Source organism: Dipodomys ordii, unplaced genomic scaffold, assembly GCF_000151885.1.
Source record: "Dipodomys ordii isolate 6190 unplaced genomic scaffold, Dord_2.0 Scaffold24, whole genome shotgun sequence".
NCBI lineage: Eukaryota > Metazoa > Chordata > Mammalia > Rodentia > Heteromyidae > Dipodomys > Dipodomys ordii.
In genome coordinates, this window is record NW_012267240.1 from 5,627,210 (window position 1) to 5,647,592 (window position 20,383).

The 20,383-nt window shown below is 44.3% G+C and overlaps 1 protein-coding gene across 4 annotated transcripts in view; it reads left to right on the top strand.

Annotated features, from left to right (window-relative positions):
* Positions 1 to 19,350, top strand: part of Svil (supervillin) — a 172,458-nt gene extending 153,108 nt beyond the window's left edge. For all 4 annotated transcript variants that reach the window (XM_013014723.1, XM_013014725.1, XM_013014726.1 and 1 more), the window contains 11 exons: positions 431 to 575; positions 1,255 to 1,531; positions 3,337 to 3,488; positions 6,762 to 6,867; positions 8,196 to 8,403; positions 9,372 to 9,505; positions 11,783 to 11,938; positions 13,555 to 13,698; positions 15,346 to 15,470; positions 18,131 to 18,286; positions 18,375 to 19,350. In XM_013014723.1, coding sequence (XP_012870177.1) covers positions 431 to 575; positions 1,255 to 1,531; positions 3,337 to 3,488; positions 6,762 to 6,867; positions 8,196 to 8,403; positions 9,372 to 9,505; positions 11,783 to 11,938; positions 13,555 to 13,698; positions 15,346 to 15,470; positions 18,131 to 18,286; positions 18,375 to 18,461 — 1,690 coding nt within the window. In that variant the 3' untranslated portion in view covers positions 18,462 to 19,350. The remainder of the gene's footprint in view (positions 1 to 430; positions 576 to 1,254; positions 1,532 to 3,336; positions 3,489 to 6,761; positions 6,868 to 8,195; positions 8,404 to 9,371; positions 9,506 to 11,782; positions 11,939 to 13,554; positions 13,699 to 15,345; positions 15,471 to 18,130; positions 18,287 to 18,374) is intronic.
* The last annotated feature ends 1,033 nt before the right edge of the window (positions 19,351 to 20,383 follow it).

The following is a 20,383-nucleotide window of genomic DNA, read 5'->3' on the forward strand; positions in this document are numbered from 1 at the left end:
ATCAGCTTCTCAGTACCAACCTTCACAAGGGTCCAGCTAAAACCAACACAATATCACTTACTTGGTAAAATAAGGAGAAGCAAGTCATTTGTTCAACATGCCACTTTTTTCAATAGTCATGCATGAGTCTATGTGTGTGAGTGTGTGTGTGTGTGTGTGTGTATTATTTAAAGGGTACTATCCTTTCTCTTTTTTTTTTTTTGCTCAAGGCTAGCGCTCTCCCATGGAGCCACCTGCGCCATTGCTTTAGGCTTTCTGCTAGTTAGATGGAGATTAGAGTCTTGTGGACTTTGCTGCCCAAGCTGGCTTTGAAACATGATCCTCAGATCTCAGTCTCTTGAGCAAGCAGGATTCCCTGACTGAGCCACCTCTGTCATAGTTTGTCTGTCATGTAGTCAAGATTCTTTTCTTCCCTACTCGGATCTTGCAGAAAAGGACAAGGACGGCCAGACTGGGCGATATTTGGGAGACTTACAGAACACAATGAGACTATTTTGTTCAAAGAGAAATTTCTTGATTGGACTGAATTGAAGAGACCTACAGAGAAGAACACCGGGGAACTTACCCCACAGAAGGTATGATAGTGACTAGCCTCAAACTTGGGCTTGGTTTGAGTCCCAATAAAAATGGCCATGATGGTAAAAGACTTCCCAGGGAGCATCCACTAAAACAGCAAAATAGTCCCAAGTACATTCTAGCATTTGCTGCTTTGCTTGTCAATATTCAGCCTCCCAAATTCTTTCCCCTAAATACAGCCTTCAGATACCCCAAGACAGTATGAAAGCTAAATCTTCACACTGTGCTATTAATAATTAAATCAGGGCTAGGGTGTAACTCAGAAGTAAAGTGATTGCCCAGCATGCAAGAGGCTCTGAATTCCATTCCTAATACCACCACAAACAGCAAAAGATGGCTATAACAACATTGAAGATGATAAGAAATGACTAAATAGCTGGGCCCTGATGGCTCCCACTTATAATCCTAGCTACTCTGGAGGCTCAGATATAAGGGTCTCTGTTCAAGGCCACCCCAGGCAGGAAATTCCATGAGACTCTTATCTCCATTTAATCATCAAAAGGCTAGAAGTAGAGCCGTGGCTCAAGTGGTAGAGTGTCAGCCTTGAGGGGAAAAGCAAAGCTCAAGGATAATAACCAGACCCTGAGTTCAAGCCCCAGTACCAGAACAAGAATAACAACAACAACAAGAAGAAGACTAGGATCAGAAGCAACTGAATGCTTGCATGTTTCCTTGTAGGAAGATCCCAGAGCGGACATCAAGCCATGTGATGTGACACGGATGGTGGCGGTGCCCCAGGTGACAACCAGCACTATACTGGACGGAGTCAATGTTGGCCGTGGCTATGGCCTGGTGGAAGGGGAGGACAGGAGACAGTTTGAGATTGCCAGTGTCTCTGTGGACGTGTGGCATATCCTGGAATTTGACTACAGCCGTCTCCCCAGACAGAGCATCGGGCAGTTCCATGAAGGTGATGCCTATGTGGTCAAGTGGAAGTTCATGGTGAGCACCGCAGGTTAGTGAGCGCTGACGTCGTCCTCGATGAGGGAGGCTGAAATCCAAGCACAGGGTTGGGACACCATAGCAATCTAGCCCCGTGCTAGATTGGTCTGAGGACCAGAGAGTGAAGCATGTCAGCGAGGAGGAAGGCAGAGTTCCTGACAGCATGGCAGTGCTGATGTCCTCAGGTTCACTTCCAGAAAGCAAGCCTGCAATCAATGCATGCCCAGCCCTGGCCCAGAGGTTTGCTAGGAAAATAGTGTTTGCCATGTGATTTTATGCTGCTTAGATAAATAATTAAATTGTACTTATTGTTGAGAGGCTTTAAACTGGAACCCATTAGTACACTGACACTGTAATACAGGGAAGAGTCATTCATTTTTGTGGTTTGTTTTTTTGGGGGGGGATTGTTTTGCTTTGGTTTTTTTTTAATGTCAGTACTAGGGCATGCACTCAGGGTGTATGAACTCACTGGACTTGCTTGCTTGGGTGGTGCTCTACCACTTGGGCCACACCTCCAGACCAACATTTTGGTGGTTAATTGGAGACAGAAACTTGAAAGCTTTTCTGTCCAGGCTGGCTTTGAACCACAGGATGCCACCATGGCAGGCTGAAATAGTGGACTACGCCCCTGGCTGCCAGGAAGGTGACCTTAGTGTATGTTAGGGGTGGGGTCTTCTGACCTATAGACTGAAACGCTAGGAAACTAACTTTACAGCAGGTGGAGTTCCAAAAACACAAAAAGGGAGTTGTATGTTTACTAGAATAAACTATATTAAAGGGAATTCATTAGGTGCAGCTACATTTTCCAAAACCTTCATAGACTATTTAATAGGAGATGATGGGAAATAATGACTTGACCAAACAACCTCTTCTAATACTTCTTCCCAAAGAACCCAAAGATGCTCATTACTAGCTTCCACAGTATCTTTATAAACAAGGTTACAACTTTTTTATATGTTTTTTTATTGTAAAACTACTGTACAGAGGGGTTACAGTTACATGAGTAAGGTAATGAGTACATTAACTTTTTAAAACTCCAGCTGTCAAGAATAAGTTCAAAGCCTTCCAATTCCAGAGTATCCTTTTGGGAGCAAAGCAGAGTGATGGTATCTGCAGAGAATCCTCCCCTCATTTTTACTTCTTTTTTGTTCATTATTTGAGGCAGCATCTTCCTAGGTAACACCTCCACCTAGCTAAGCCTGGGTGATGGACATGAAGCCCCTAGCCCTTTGAAAAGAGTGGTAGGTCAGCAACAAATCTGTTCCAATTCTGACCTAACTTGGAAACTTCAAAGCTGTCTACTTTTAAAACTAGAATAGTTTTTTTTTAACAGTCTTAAGTGTTTCCTGTTCAGCTATCATGTTTAGTATTGTTTCTTCACCGCTAATCCTTTACCAGAGAGTGACACAGTGTGGAAAGTGTGTGTATGTTGGTGTGTGTGTGTGTGTGAGAGAGAGAGAGAGAGAGAGAGTGCACGGTCCTGCTCTGGCAATCTGCATTTCTGCTGCTGTCACACATTTGGACAGGCTCTGTCTCCCTATCTAGGATGACAAGTTTCTCTCTGGGGATCCAGGGCCCCCTTTCAAGCAAGCATCTTTCTCATGTTTGGAGGTGTCAGTCAGCTGGGAGAGAGATGTTTTTCTTTTTCTGCGGTGAGATTGATCTCCCTCTCGTTGTGAGCGGTTTCCCCTCAGCCCTGGACTCTGCAGCTGTTTCTGTACCTCGCATCCTCACAGCCGGTGGGGAAGTGGTGAGGGCTTCGCTCTTCCTCTGGCTTCTCAGCTGCTTACCTTGCCCTTTGCCCTTCTGTGTTCACAGTGGGAAGCCGACAAAAGGGAGAGCACCCGATCAGAGTGGCTGGCAAAGAGAAATGTGTGTACTTCTTCTGGCAAGGCCGGCACTCCACTGTGAGTGAGAAGGGAACGTCAGCTCTGATGACCGTGGAGCTGGATGAGGAAAGAGGGGCTCAAGTAAGTCCGGGGCCTGGCCTGGTCCCTGATTCTAAGGAACACAGATAGTATCATCCAGAGCCCCTGTGGTCCTGGTCCTGCGGGTTGAAACCCGCTCTGTCTCCTATCTTACACACAACCATCCATCCATTGCGATGGTGAGCCACAAAGCAGGTGCAAATGGCAAATGGCCTGTGTTTCTGATAGGTCTTACACACAAAGCACAGTGATATCACTTGTAAAATTGGTACAGTTTGTTTGGCTTTTTTTGTTTTAGTTTTTGTTTTCGTTTTGTCAGTTGTGGGGCTTGAACTCTGGGCCTGGGCGCTGTCCCTCAGCTCTTCTGCTCAAGGCAAGTGCTCTACCACTTGAGCCACAGCGCCACTTCGGTTTTTGATGGTTAATTGGAGATAAGAGTCTCATGGGCTTTTCTGCCTGGGCTGGCTTTGAACTGCGATCCTCGGATCTCAGCCTCCTGAGTAGCTAAGATAATAGGCATGAGCCACCAATGCCCAGCTTGATAGAGATTTTCAAACTAAAAGGTCCTGACTTGTCAAGCACCTAGCAGGATGGGCACCCTCACACCACATGCTTCCCATGAATATAAGCAGAACAGCCATGCAGAAGTACCTCAACAGCACCATCAGGACTTAGCGTGCCACTTATACAAGTTTACCCAAAGTTACTATCACAGATGGAAATAGAGACAAATCAGCAATATTCTGATGGATTGGAAAACCAGTCTGCATGACTTTTCTAGAATATGGGGGATCATGTCACCTCTCATTCAAAACCACACTCTGTAATCTAAGGAAACTCCAGTGGCCCCTTCATAGATGGCCATCCACACTGCTCCAACTTCCTCTTCTTCCTGCTACTACCCAGCCTGCTCCTGGCCCCGTGCAATGGCTCTCCTGACACTTCAGGCCCTGTGTGACTTTCTATCTTAAGAATATTTTCTGATGTACAGAGGTACAGATGTATATAGCTCTCAGCCTCTTAAGGTGTTCTGTTCAAGTGTCACACCCCCATTTCATCCAATTTCTCCTCTTTTCCTCTCACTCTATTCCTTTCCTACATTCTATGTTTTCACAGCACTTTCCAGCACCTAAAACTACATAATACTATTATTATCCATCCTCCTTACAAGCAAGAAAGAAATTATGGCTCTCTTGGTCTTATAGTTCCAGAGTCTGTACAATGCTTGGCAGCTATTTCAAAGGTTTTTTTAAACATTTCTTTTTTAATTTTTGGGTACCTTATACCACATGTTCCATCTGTTAGCACCAGTTCTCAGGAGTTGACCCTAGACTGCCTGGAAACCATGACACCACTATGAGCAGATATATTTTACTTCCTAAGATGAGAGTTGGCCTTCTTAGATGAGGGAGGAGAGCAAAGAAGATTTTTCTAGAAAGAGAGCCACATTTATTCAGTCTTCTTGTTTTCACAACTAATCATCTTCCCTTAAAAAGATGATAATACATATTTTTACCTAGTTCATATTTTAGAAATAGTTGCTAGCAATAGTTGCATTTTTGTTTATTCCTACTAGTTGGTACTTTCCGCCGTCTCTGGGTATATGTGAAGGCTGTATGTGAGTGGGTTTTAATCAGGCCTTCACAAGTACCCTTACCCAGGCTCCTGTGGCTCATACCTGTACCTGTAATCCTAGCTACTCTAAAGGCTGAAATCTGAAGATTAAGGTTTGAAGCCAGCCTGGGAAGTAAAGTCTATAAGACACTTTAATTAACCACCAAAAAGCTGGAAGTGGAGCTGTGGTACAAGTGGTAGAGTACTAGCCTTGAGGAGAAATAAAAGGGATAATGCTCAGGCCTTGAGTTCAGTCCTCAGGACTGGCATCAAAAAAAAAAAAAAGGAAAAGAAAAAAGCATCCTTAGCGTTTGGAAACTTCATTTCTCTGCCTTGAGCATTTCATTTTTTGTTGCTTCAAAGAATGGAAAATCATGGTAGAACAAGAAACACGCTACAAAATGGCACATGGTTATACAAAACATGCCCTGGGGTAGGGAAGTTGGTACATGATGAGAAATTCTGCTTACCTCTCTCTCAATTGCCAGCTCAACACATCATCTGCTCTTGGAGGGAAAACTTCCTGTCAAAGCTGACTCAGTTCTAATGTTGTTTATGGTACAGACAACACCTGAGGAAAGGGAGTGTGTGAACAGGCACGGGGAAGGCAGTGAGAGGCACACTGCCCTGTAAGCAGAGTGCTAGAACGAGGTGTATTAGCTTTCTGTTGCTGTAACAGAACTCCAAGACAATCAGCTTAAAAAGAGAGGTTTATTTTGGTTCATGGTTTCAAGGTTCTGCTCCATCATTGGTTGGCTGAGTTGCTTTTAGGTCTGAGGTAAGGAGTCAGGTCATGGCAGGAGCACAGGGAGGAACAAAACTGCTTACCTCATGATGGGGAAGTAAAAGAAAGGAAGGAAGGAGCTGGGGGCTGGCCCTCCCTACCAGGGCGTGCCCTGCTTGACCTAGAGACCTCCTCCTAGCCCCACCTCTTAAAGGTTCCACAGCTACCCCATAACATCTTGCAAGGCACTGAGCCTTTGGAGGACATTTAAGATTAAATTTATAAATTATTAAAATTATAAAGTACACTTCCCCAGAGTTCCTAAGGAGACAGCGATTAGCCATTCTCACTACTGAGAGGTGTGCCTTCTTTAAAATTGTCTTTAATCATGTTACATGCATTCCCCAGAAAAACATGTGTGTATGTGTGTGTGTGTGTGTGTGTGTGTGTGTGTGTGCACATATGCTGGGGCTTGAACTTTGGGCCTTGCAGCATTCTTGCTCAGCTTTTTTGCTCAAGACTGGCCCTCTTCCACTTGAGCCACAGCTCCACAGCTAGCTTTTTGCTGGCTAATTGGAGGTAAGAGCCTTGTGGATTTATCTGTCCAAACTCACTTCCAACTGGGATCCTTAGGTCTCAGCCCCCTAAGTAACTAAGATTATAGTCACAAGCTACTAGAGCCTATTAAAATACAAAAATGTCTGAGAAGAATATTCAGTGGCAGAATAATAATATATGATGAAAATACAGAAATGGCAACAGAAAATAACACTCCTACTTTCACTAAAGATCAAGTATCTATCTGAAAAATGAGACTACACATGTGATTTTTATTGGTGCTTGTTTAGTTCATAGTATTACCACTGGCTTTTGTGCATATGCCTATGTAGATTCCAGGTTTGCTACAACAAACATTATTGTTTCCATGATCTAGAAGCCCATACCCCTGATCTGTCTTCATGTGTTTAAACTTGAAGGTCCAGGTTCTGCAGGGAAAGGAGCCCCCCTGTTTCCTGCAGTGTTTCCAGGGTGGAATGGTTGTGCACTCTGGGCGGCGAGAAGAGGAAGAAGAAAATGTGCAGAGTAAGTCACTTTTTATTTTGTTTTGTTTGTGGTGCTGGAGGTCAAACCTACAGCTTCATTCATGCTTTGCAAGCATTCTACCACTGAGCTACATCCCCCAGGCCCACTAAGTCAATTTACTGGAATTCTTTGTGTGCATTTCTGAGTGTGTTGTCTGTGTGTGTGCATGCACATGTGGGGGGGCAGAGACCGAGACAGAGAGAGAAAGAGTTAGTACTGGAGCTTGAGAGAAAGAGAGACAGAGACCGAGAGAAAGAAAAAGAAAGAGAGAGAAGAGAGGAGAGAAATAGTTGGTACTGGAGGTTGAGTTCAGGGTTGGTTCCCTAGCTTTATCCCTCAAGGCTGGTTCTACCACTTGAGCCACAGCTCCACCTCTGGCTTTTGAGGAGATTCATTAGAGATCAGAATCTCTTGGACTCGCCTGTCTAGGCTGGCTTTGATCGTTAGATCTCAGCCTCCTGAATAGCTGGGATTGCAGGTGTGACCCACCAGCCCCTGGCTCCTGGAATTTTTTTTAAATTTTTTTCCTGGGATAGGTATTGTTACAAGTAAGAGGATTTACAGTAACTCTATCTACATCTGCTGTGGTTTGCCATGAAAGAGGGCTAATGTTTTCCTGAGAAATCAGCTTTACAGGGAGTGCATAACTTCTTTCCCATCCAGCAAAATTTCCTTCGGATCCACCTTTGCATGTAGAGTACTAGAAGGCTCCTTCATCTTGCAGTGAATCCTGGCCATGGCTCTGGCTATGCTTTTTTAGAAAATATAGGAAAAAATGTGGATCATCTACTATATTATAAGTTATTTCCTTTTGTTAGCTAGCAGCCGAAAAAACTTTAGAGCCTTAGGACTAACTAAATTTTGTGCCAGGTGCCAGTGGCACACACCTATAATCCTAGCTGCTCAGAAGGCTGTGATCTCAGGATCACAGTTCAAAGCCAACCCAGACAGGAAAGTTCATGAGACTTTCCCCCACCAATTTCCCCTACTCCTCCTGACCAAAAAAAAAAAAGAGCCGTAAGTGGAATTCTGGTTCAAATGGTAGAGCCCTAGCCTTAAGCAAAAGAAGTTTAGGGACAGTACCCTGGCCCTGTGCATCATGAACTTTTGGCACCCCGGTTCGAACTCCAGAGAGACTTGCTTTCTGGGAGGAGCAAATGCTGTTGTTGCTCCTGACTTGAGGCTTTAGCTCGGGGGTCTCTGTGGTCTCCTTTAGTCTGATGGGCCATGGCTACCACTGACTGTCCAGGATCCTCCCCACCCTCCAAGGGCAGCTCTTCCTGTCCCTGACTCAGGTCCTAACTCTGTGCTGCTGCTGCCCCCTGCAGGCGAGTGGAGGCTGTACTGCGTTCGGGGCGAGGTGCCCATGGAGGGGAATTTGCTGGAGGTGGCCTGCCACTGCAGCAGCCTGAGGTCCAGGACTTCAATGGTGGTCCTCAACGTGAACAAGGCCCTCATTTACCTGTGGCACGGATGCAAAGCCCAAGCCCACACGAAGGAGGTTGGGAGGACCGCAGCAAATAAGATCAAGGAACAGTGAGTGCTATGCCTATGTCTATGGCAGGCTTTCCAGAAAGGGTGTAAAAGGCTAAAGCAAGAGGACTGCATGGCACCCAGTGTGCTTACAGTGACTTCAACAAGGGATGGTGGTGAATGTAGGTCAGGGTCTCTGACATTCCACCTAGCATGCATCTAGATGTCTGCTTTCTGAGAAAAAGACATTGAACCAGTTGTGATAATGCATGCCTGCAGTCACCCCAGCTTTACTCAGGAAGCTGAAGCAGGAGGATTATGTGAGCCCAGGAGATAGAAGCCAGCCTAGACAATATACTAAGACCTTCATCTTTCAAAAGTAAAATAAAAATTAAAAAGGCAATTTGTATCATGCCTATAATCCCAGCTACCTGGGAGGCAGAGATCAGAGGATCAGAGCTCAAGGTAAGCCTGGATGGAAAAGTTAATAGGACCCTATCTCAAAGATCAAACTAGGCATGGTCGTGTTGTGTGTGTCTATTATCCCAGCTATGCAGGAGGTAGAAGTGGAAGAACTGTGGTCCCACGGCCAGCCCAGGTACAAAGTGAAGGTCCTAGGCTGGAGCTGCTCTCCAGGTTTCTCACTGAGACCAGTGAGAGCAAAGAAAACAGCAAAGTACTCACTCACAATTTATTCAACAAGTGTATTTATTAAACACCTACCTCGAGCCAAGCATAGACACAGGGCAGAGGGACTCAACAGCGAATAAACCAAGTCTTTCTCCCTGTGAAGTTCATGGTCTAGCAGGAAAGAAGGCGTAAAAGATATTGTGCTATGTATAAGATAGATGCCGTTGTACATTCATCCCTGGAAACAGGCCAAACCCTTTCTTCCAGCACTGGGGCTTATAAATTATAGAATGTCTTCACTGGCTAGGAAAAATTGCTCTGCATCAGAAAAGAGAGGAAATGGGGGTGATCCAGAGATTCCACTTTGAATGCTTAACACTTTCTGTGTTCCTCCCATGCAGGTGTCCCCTGGAGGCAGGTTTGCACAGCAGTAGCAACGTGACGATACATGAGTGTGATGAAGGATCTGAGCCCCTGGGGTTCTGGGAGGCCTTAGGAAGGAGGGACAGGAAAGCATACGATTGCATGCTTCAAGGTAATACCATAATCCATAGCCTTCCACCTGTGCAAAGCATTCACTCGCTAATTTATCTATTATTCAGCATGTGCTACATATATCACACAATGAACTAAACCAAGGGTAGGGCATCAAAAGTCTCCAAATGCAATGAGGAAGCCAAATATTCTATTGAGTGTATTAAGTAAGTGGCAGCACTGAGGAAGAAGGTTGAGCATAGGAAGAAGATTTGTTGTATTATTCCACCAGGAAAAGGTATACATGGCTCTATGAAAAAGATCACATTTGCACAGGGCTTTGGAAGTTGGTATGACTTCAAAGGAGAGAATGAACAACAACAGAACCTGTGGAATCATGGGCTACTCAGCTTGGCTAGTAGCCAGTGGACAGGACAGCACGAACAAATCAAAGCCAGGTTACAGAGGGCCTGGAACTCAAGGCCAGAAGTCTTGGACCATATCGAGGGCTCTGCCATTCACAGAAGTCACAGGAGGAAGGGGCCAGTAAACACTAGTAAATTCTTCATGAATGAGGAGCTCATGAAAATTGCCAGTGGCCTGTGAACTTGGAATATAAAATTCACAGATAAGAGTACAGGGCTGGTCACTGAGTGCCATTACTATGAATCTGCTGAGAGGTGGCAGTTGAAGTTGGTAGACCTGTGCTTAAAGCTGTAGCTCTTAACCTTTCCGGGACTTGTAGGTCCCTGAGAGAAAGTGAGGGACAGTCCATAGAAAGGGGCAGAAGTACAGAGCTCATGCCTGTAATCCTGACTACTCAGGAGGCTGAGATCCAGAGATTCAGAGTTTGAGGACAGCCTGGACAGAAAAGTTTGCCAGACTCCCATCTCAAAATAACCAGCAAAAAAGCTAAGCTGGAGGCATGGCTAAAGTGTAGAGAGCCAGCCATGCAGTCAAGCCAAATGAACATGAGGCCCTAAGTTCAAACCCCCAGTATGAAGTAAATAAATGAATGCAAAAAATAAAAAAATGAATGCAAAAAAAACCCCAGTGTCACTCACTTTATTATGACTAAAAGCCCACGTCGTTAATATTTAGACCCTGAGTGGTTGCTGACATTCCTTGAATACATGTTGTCTGCTAGCAAACAGGCTTCATAATAGTTGGGAGTGGAATAATTTCCATAATGATGCAATATGAATAATAAAATAATCATGTTTGTTCCTAATTAGGGTAGATTTTTAGATATCAAACTTCTGTGTTAAAGTTTTGTGTGTTTCAGCATGTGTCCTCAGAGCACTTCTGCTAAGTGTTATTCCTACCAGCTATGAATGAAACTACATTCCCAACATGGCCACAAATGTATTCACCTTTTGCTAATAATCATTAAATAAATTGGGAAAAGGAAATAACTAAGCATTGTTATAATATCGCTTGTTAATTATATGTACTAGGAAATACTTTGTATGTGTGTATGTATGTGTATATGACTACATACATGTGTGTGCAAATGTATGCACATATACTTTTTTTTTGGGGGGGTCCAGTTGTGAACTCTGGGCCTGGGCGCTGTCCCTCAGCTCTTCAGCTCAAGGCTAGCGCTCTACCACTTGAGCCACAGCACCACTTCTGGCTTTTTTCTTTTTTCTTATGTGGTGCTAAGGAATCAAACCCAGAGCCTCAGGCATGCAAGGCAAGCGCTCTACCACTGAGCCACCTTCCCAGCCCGCATATATACATTTTTAGCCACTGGTATTTCAGCGTTGATGAATATTTTATTTGTTCCCTTTGAACATTTTATTGAGGTATTTTGAGGTATTTTTCTTTTCCTTATATACCTTCAGCTATTAACTAATTTCTAATAGTACAGCTTTTAACTAATTTCTAATAGTAGAGCTATTAACTAATTTCTATTTTATAATTGTTCCCCATTTTGTTTCTTGATTTTCCACTATTGATTTTTTTTGTACTGTGACTTTTTATTTTTCATAATTAATGCCTAAGTCTTTTCTCTCCTGATTACTTCTTTTATCATTGCAATGATACAAGCTTTCCCCTGTGTGGAGATGTAATAATAAAATTCCCCCAAACCCTCCCTGTATAACTGCTGTAAGTCCTGCAGCTCAGTGGTTGAGCACTTGACTCACATGCACAAGGTACTGGGTTCCATCCCCGGCACTGCTAAAAAATAATAATAATAAGGCTTTCCCCATCTACACTTACATGAATCCTAGCTATGTTTCCCTGACCTTGTGAATTAGGCCCTATTTTCTCCTTGGCCCATCTGGCATATGATCATCTGTTGTCTTCAGCCTTGTTTTCTTTTCTCTCTCAGATCCTGGCAGTTTTAACTTCGCACCCCGCCTGTTCATCCTCAGCAGCTCATCTGGGGATTTCTCAGCCACGGAATTTGTGTACCCTGCCCGAGCTCCCTCTGTGGTCAGCTCTATGCCCTTCCTGCAGGAGGACCTGTACAGTGCACCACAGCCAGGTGAGGCCTGCGAGGCCTGCAGGGGCCCAGCTTGGCCTGAGCACCTCCCCTGTAGTCTGTGTACTTTAGTAGTCACTAGACCACACCCACTGCAGAGCATTGGCCCATTACATCATTCCACCCTCCATGTACCCAAAAGGGAAAGAGTATGAAGTCACATATTAATAGTTTCAGGCCATGAGGCTCAGTCCCTTCCTGTGCCCATAGACCACATTAGTATGGTGAGAACACCAACATCAGAATGGACCTTGGCTCCGCTCCTAGGCTTCCCCTCAGACCTCATAATCCTCAGCCAGCTGCCCTTGCTCTAGCTGCCATGATTGCATTTGAAACATAAAAGAAAAGAACAAAATGGAACTGGATAACTTGAGAAGGGTAAGGCTGGAGGAGCGGGGAGAATGGGGAGAATGATAGAAGGGGTGACATTGATTGAGATGCTGCACTCATAAATTGATATGTTGATTGAAAGCCCTTGTACAACTACTTAAAGGTGATTTTTTAAAAATAGAATAGGAGAGAGAGACTGTGTTGGCCAGGGATCTTCTGATTATCAGATAAAGCAGGAACTTTCCCAGAAGCCCTAGTAGACCTCTGTTTATGTCCCATCTACCAGAGTTTGTCACATGGCCACCCCAGCTGCAAAAGCGAATGGCTAAGGAGTAGGGATGGGACATTTTCTGAGTTGGCCAGAGAGGTGTTAGCCCAAGACTGCTAAATTCAAGGTCAGGGATGTTTCCAGCAGGCTGAAGCCTCAAAGCTGAAGCCTCTGGGCTATCACTCTAGTTGGGACACTCACTGAAGGGTGGGCTTTGTAGACACTCCTCCTTCCTGCCTATCAAGGTGGAGGCCCTCTGTGCCTGAGCTGCTGATGGTCTCTTATCAGATACCTCCAGCTTAGAGATAGAGCCCAAGTCATCAACAAAGCTTGACCCGCTGCACATGTCATGCGTGGGTGACATTAGTGTCCAGAGGGGTGGTTGCTGTCATCCTGTACCTGGGACTCAGATGGATGATCAACCTTCACTGGGCAATTCAAGTGTGTGTAGTTTTCCCAGAACCCCACAATATACTCTAGGAAAGGATTCAAGCCAGTCAAGTTAGTGGAATGTGTCAGAATTGAGACTGGCAGAGAAGAGGAGGAGGTGGAGATGGAACATTTACTCTTTTAAAGCCCATTTCTGTGTCAGAGAACTGAGGACTTTATCAGTGTTCAGTAGTCAGGTGTGGACACAAATGTCACTGAGCTGAGGACAGGCAAGATGTGCTCCAAGTTTCCACGATGCTCTTTGGAGACTGGTGGTGACAAACAGCCCCTTGACACTTGGCACAGGCCTAGCCACAGCTAAGAAGGCCTGAGCATGAGATGGGGAAAAGAAGGAGGATTTGAGAAGAAAGAAGATGAGAAAGATCCTTGTACCTCTGCTCTCTATACGTAGGGGGCTTTTCTAATATTAACTTCCAAAGGGCTGAAGCCTTCCAGTGTCTCCTTCATCCTCAGGGAGGCTCATAGAGATGTCCCTATCTGAAGGGGTGGGGGCTTTCCTTATGTCTGGGGCAGAGCATGTTAGAAGCAGCCTCAAGGAGCTCCTGATGGTCTGGCTCTGTCCTCCCCTCAGCGCTTTTCCTGGTTGACAATCACCATGAGGTATACCTCTGGCAAGGCTGGTGGCCCATCGAGAACAAGATCACCGGCTCTGCCCGCATCCGCTGGGCCTCCGACCGGAAGAGTGCAATGGAGACTGTCCTGCAGTACTGCCGAGGTAAGGGGAGGTTCAGAACCAGGGAGGAGCAGCCAGAGGCCCAGACCCACATTTCCCGCACATGCCCACTAGCTTGGCAGAGCATGGCAGATAGCAATGAAGCCAGTGCCCATTCTAAGCATTTGAGACATATTACTTTTAAGATCCATGTATTCTCATCTGCCAGCACAAGTGAGAATTCATTTTTCTCATTCGTATGATGAGACCATGTAACTTGTGTGAGAAGTTTGGATTTTACGTAGGAATAAGTACACCAACTCAAAAGGAACGCGGCAAGGCAAAGTTTACTTCTGCAGAAGGGTGCACCATCAACCTAAACCAAGCACACAGCAGGCAAGCTGCTCCCTTTTTATCTCCAACCCAGCCAGCCACGCCCCTCGGCTGCTCACATTTACTGAGCTCAGGTTTACAATCTGCAAAAGGATGTGGCTTAACAGGATATACCTAGAATTCAAGGAGCCTCTAACAGGATGTCTTAATTAAAGCACAGCAAGAAAAGGATGTAAATGTAATCAACAAAGGCCAAGCCGCCTGGCCAAAGCAGAAACTTTTCAGAAAAACAATTCTCACAAGATCGACAGAAAGGAAGCAGTCCACCTTGACAGGAAAGATGCTTTTCTCACACTTGGTATCCTAAGGGTGCGTTATGGAACACACAGGATGGACAAAAACCCTGTTGCATTTGGGATTTAGTTGTGCTGCTAGACATGTGGGCCTCCACGAGGCATGTTCTGTGTAAAGCAGCGTCTTTGGAAAACAGAAATCTTACCCAGAAAAAAACTGTCAAAAAGTCACTGTCCACCATTTCAGCATTCCTTATTATTTTTACTATTCCTTTTTTAAAAAAGGATTTCTAGTAACCCAGGCGTAGTGGTTTATGCCGTAATTCCTGCTGCTTGGGAGCTGGAGGGTGGAGGATCTTGTTTAAGGCCCACTAGAGGAAAAGCTTGAGATCCTGTCTGAGAACCAAAAACAAAAGAGCAGTTGTATCAGGTACAGCAACCTGCCTTGAAAGTCTAAGGCCCTGAGCTCACTCCTCAGAGGAGAATCCTGGGGGGAAAGAAAATAGCAAATGCATGGGGTATTTTTTCCCACATGAAATATGTAATCTTTTGGATAAAATTAAGGAGCCAGTAATGAATGCTTTATCTGAATGTTTCCGGTTTTGTTGATTATCTTCACGTCACTGAATGTGTGCAGTTGTTTATTTTTTTTAATCTTGAAAAGCCTTTGTAGTAGATTCCTAAACTTTCTACCAAATATGGAAGCTTCAGTGCTTATAAAAGACACTTCCATGACCCATCTAATGTGATTGAAGTTATTCTGTGTTACGAGGTGAAAGGAACCTGCACAGGTGACTGACAGGAGGAGCTCCGGATAGCAGCCATGGCCACCCAAGGATCCAGAAGCATTGTGTTAGTCTCAGGACAAAGACGTCATGTTGTCTTCATGGCACTCTGTCATCAAGGACATCAGATTCACATTTTACATTATTTTCATCCATGTGTTGTTATCCACTACTTTTAATTGTCATTTTAAACTTGAAACTAGGAGTTGTGACCAAAGAAGACAAGGTTCCAAGGGAAGTCAGAGGAAAGACAGGGTTCTTGTGCCCCCTGACATTGTTTGTATTCCGTGTCACCACAGGAAAGAACCTCAAGAAGCCACCTCCCAAGTCTTACCTCATCCATGCTGGTCTCGAGCCCCTGACGTTCACCAACATGTTTCCCTGCTGGGAGCACAGGGAAGACATTGCTGAGGTCACGGAAATGGTAAGCGCGTGTCTGCACATTGCACTGTTCAGGCAGGTGTATGCTCAGTAGGGCAAGGTATCCAGTCTATAGTTCATAGCACTCTCAAGAGAAAAAGAGAAAGGAAGGAAGGAAGGAGGGAGGGAGAGAGAAGGAAGGGAGGGGAGGGAAAGAAAGAAAGAAAGAAAGAAAGAAAGAAAGAAAGGAAGGAAGGAAGAAAGAGGGAGGAAGGGAGGGAAAGAAGGAAGAGAAGAAGGAAGGAGAGAGGGAGGGAGGAAAGAAGGAGCAGGAGAGGGAAGGAAGGGAAGGAAGGAAGGAAGGAAGGAAGGAAGGAAGGAAGGAAAGAACTAGTTTAGGAAGAGGAGAAATCTAACAGGAAGTCAGGTTGGACTTTTCTGGTAGTTTTCTATACATAGAACTCAGACTTCCTTAAATACTTATAAGTGGAGGTGTATTTATTTATTTTGAAGACCATAAATAAAAACTGCAGTCCTGGCTGGGAAGGTGGCTCAGTGGTAGAGCACTTGCCTTGCATGCCTGAGGCCCTGGGTTCGATTCCTCAGCACCACATAAGCAAAAAGAAAAAAGCCGGAAGTGGCACTGTGGCTCAAGAGGTAGAGTGCTAGCCTTGAGCTAAAGAGCTGAGGGACAGCGCCCAGGCCCAGAGTTCAGGCCCCACGACCAGACCCAAAATAATAATAATAATAAAAACTGCAGTCTTTTCATTCTATTGCTTCTCAAAGTCTACAAAATACATGTTTCAGAGGTTAGCCTCAGGTAAAAAAGACACAAGACAAGCCTTGATCTCAGGTGTGTTCAGATCGTTAGACCTGGTGATGTACTCATAGCCAGGTGTTACTCAAAGTTTCCTTAATATTGTCTTTTGAGCCTGGTACCAATGGCTCATGCCTATAATCCTATCTACTCTGGAGGCTGAGATATGAGGATTGAATGCAGCCAGGGCAGGAAAGTCTGTGAGACTCCTATCTCCAAATAACTACCAAAAAGCCGAGGCAGAACTGTGGCTCATAGAGTGCTAGCATTGAGAAAAACACAGTTTTAGGACAGTGTCCAGGCCCTGAGTTCAAGCCCTAGGACTGGGACTTAGAAAATTGTGTTTTATGTGTCCATCTGATATTAAATGAGGCATTCATTATAACGTCTACCTACCAGAATATTATTATCTAGAATTTTTATTTTGGTGGTACTGGGAATTGAATTCAGGGCCTGTTGCCTACTAGGCAGGTGCCCTACCAATTCAATTGAGCCATGCCTGCTAACCTGTCTTTGTATAGCCACGGGTTTTGATCTCCACAGGGAAGGGCCAACCTCAGCCTGATTTCTGATAGAAAGCAACATGTTATAGAAGTTAATGAATATGAGCAAACCATCCCAAAGGCTCCAGGGATTGCCAACACCTTACCAACTTCATGCAGTCTAAACACAGGCTGGAAATCACCATCATATTTCTGCATCCACTGTAGATCACTGGATGTCAGCAGGAGCTGCATGATATTGTACCAGCCTGTGGGATTTCAGCCAGGAGGAAACGGGCTTCCCCCACAGCATACCATACTAATTAATTAAGATTTACTAAGTGCTTGTCCTGACTGGGCACCACTCCAAACACTTTACATTCATTTTCTTACTTAATTATCAGAACAGTCCATTAAGATTTGGCTTCTTATTATCCCAATTTTTCCAGCATAGGCGTAGAGACACAAAATCTGGAGTTACTCGTCCTGTGTCCCCAAGCATCGGGAAAGGAACCAGCCATGGGCACAGGCAGGCTCACTCTAAAACACACCTCAAAAATCCCTCCATGGGCCAGTGCCATGTGTTGCTGACTTTACCAACAGTGTGTAGTCACCCTTTCCGCCCATCCAGCCATCCAGCCACCTAAAAGGAGGGCAACCCATGTGGGATCCAAGTTTAATGGAGGATGATAATTTCCACTGAATAATCTTAATGTACACAGTTGTTTTGGAAGGAAAAAAAGGAGGAGTAGGGAAGGGAGGGAGGAAGGGAGGGTTGATTCATGAACATATTGAGCAAGTTCTCTACTGCTAAGCCACATCCCCAGCCTTATTTTTCTATTATGGATCAAGAACTGATCCCTGGGGCAGAAACAGATGATAGCTTTTAAGGATGTGGAGATCACCATTAGAGGCCAGCCTGGACAAAAGCATGAGACCCTACCTGAAAAATAAACTAAAATCAGCAGGACTGAGTCTTTGGCTCAAGTTGTAGAGTACTTACAAACACAAGAGCCTGACTTCAGTTTCCAGACAGGATATGTGAGAGAGAGAGAGACAGAGATAAACACAGAGACAAAGACAGGGAGGCAGACAGAGAAAGCACAAATGCCATTTATGTGTAAGCTTCTAAGTATTTAGGCTGTGAATCCAATCATTTTATTCTTTAATCACTTATGAGAAAGTGAATTTTTTTTTGGAGGCAGACCTGTTACAGTGTTTATCTGAAACTTGGCAGTTGGATGAGAAAACATAAAAGCCAGGATGTGATCCTTTATATTCCAGGCCCTGGTCCCTCCCTTCACAGTGAAATGAAGCTATGAACCTGTCTCTCTCAGGCTGTGGCACAAATAGGCAGGGCTGCATGTTCACTAGCACGTGATCAAATGTGGCACACACCAAGCTCTCTCTGCTTCTCCTGTCTAGGACACGGAGGTTTCCAATCAGATCACCCTTGTGGAAGATGTCTTGGCCACACTCTGTAAAACCATCTACCCACTGGCTGATCTCCTAGCCAGGCCACTCCCAGAAGGAGTGGATCCTCTAAAGCTGGAGATTTATCTCACTGATGAAGACTTCGAGGTGAGTGGTCTTTGGTTGGGATGTTACTTAAGCAGCACCCACAGTCTCAGCATCCTCTCACACAGTGGGCATTTCTTGTTTCCTCCAGTTTGCTCTAGATATGACGAGAGATGAATACAGCGCACTGCCCACGTGGAAACAGGTGAATCTGAAGAAAGCAAAAGGCCTGTTCTGAGTGCCACAGATGCCGGAGGAGCCTCATGGTCACCTTCAACCATAGCGCCCCCAAAATGGATACTTTTTTCAGACTGATTTTTTTTTATTATTTTGAAATCAGAGGGTTTTTTTTAAAACCCCAAACCTGATCTTATTAACGATACCGCTTGTCCTGGAGTTGTGTATTTTGTAAATGTTTTAAGAGAACTCTTTGGAAATGTACTTTCCGCAATTCAGCAGGTGATGTCAATTAAAGCATTTCTCCGTGCACTTGACCGGTGATTTAGAGCCACAGCTCTGCCCTCTTCCTTTGACTACACATGGCCGACTCTCTTTTTGTAGCAGTTCTCTTTATAAAAGTGTTATTTTGATAGTTTGTGGATTCTAAAATATATATATTTATATAAACACCATATAAATCAAATATGTATTTAAAAAGCAATATGTATTCATTCACTTTTAATTTCTTTTTTTTGATGTCAAAATATTACTGCAAGATAGCTGAAATTGCTTCTGTTGGCTTCAGTCTGCCACCCGTGTGTACCCTCACCTACTCAGAAGCATTTCCTGTCACATTAGATCTGACTTGTTTGGAGTACTGCTTCCGGTGCTAAAATGAACAGAAAAAAATGTACTGAATGGCATGGACTCCGAAGAATCTATGCAAATCCACCTTTAATATCTCCCCAGAAATATATAGTGCCTTGTTTCGATGTACAGTTTATATACAGAAAAGTTTGCTCTGCCTTTTTGATGATGGTTTTAAATGTTATCTACAGTTTTACTCTCAAATAGTAGAAAGAAAAACATCTCAATTTCTAATACCCATTGTAAACATTACACAGTGTCATTTTGTGACATAAGGACCCCTCCAAAAAAAAATAAAAACTTCAGAATAATCACAATTAGTTGATTGGTTTACATTGACTTCCAAGCAGGTTCCTTTGTGTGGGGCAAGAAGAGTCATAATTGTCAATCCAGTAACAATATTTTGCCATTAAATATTAACTGCTATAAATCTGGATCTCACTTAGGGCAAGATTTTATATACATAACATCATAGGATTAAGAAGTCAGATATTTGACCTCTGAGTACGATAATGAGAACATGTTTTTAAGATCATTATTCACCACAAGCTTTTAATCCTCTAGCTGTTTCCAACATTTGATTTCAGGATGGGTATCTAAGATATACAGAAAATGAGTTAGAAAATTCCTCATATGTTCTTATAAGTCCAAAGCTAGGGCTAGGGGTATAGCTCAATGGTATAGCTCTTGCCTTGACCCCCAACCCCACCAAAAAATAAAAAGCTGGGCTTGGTGGTACTTGGAGACAGACATAGGAGGATTGAGATCATTTTTTCATCTGGGCAAAAGTGAGAGACCATATCTGGGATCAGGGCTGGAAGGGAGAGTTTAAAATAAAAGGCTCAAATGTGTCTCGAGTGATAGAGCACTTGCCTGGCAAGCACAAGGCCCTGAGTTCAATCCCCTGGTCCACACAAACAAAACAAAAACACCCAAAGGCATGGTGTTGATCTACAGCTGGGCTATGAACAGTTGCAGCCCCTCTCCTTGCCCTTTTTGTCCAGGTTTTAATAAGTCTGATAATCACACAGCTACCTTGAACTTCGCATGCTCCACCCTGGGACAACACCTGAGTCTGGGGCCTGGACATTCCACTTCCCGATTGTGCGGTTTGGGCCAGTCACTGCAAGTCCTTGCCTTGGTTTCCTTAAGAAAGGAGACAATCCTGCCAGCATCACAAGACTCTCAGTAAGGATCAAGCGAGAAACTGTTTTACATTGTCATGGTGCTACATACCTACTGGCATCTGGGCTCTTGCAATGGTGGCTGAAACCAGAAAGTAAGATAGTTACTAGGCGCTACTTAGGAATTTCAGACTAAATAAAATGAAGTACAAGGGAAAGGAGAGAGGGT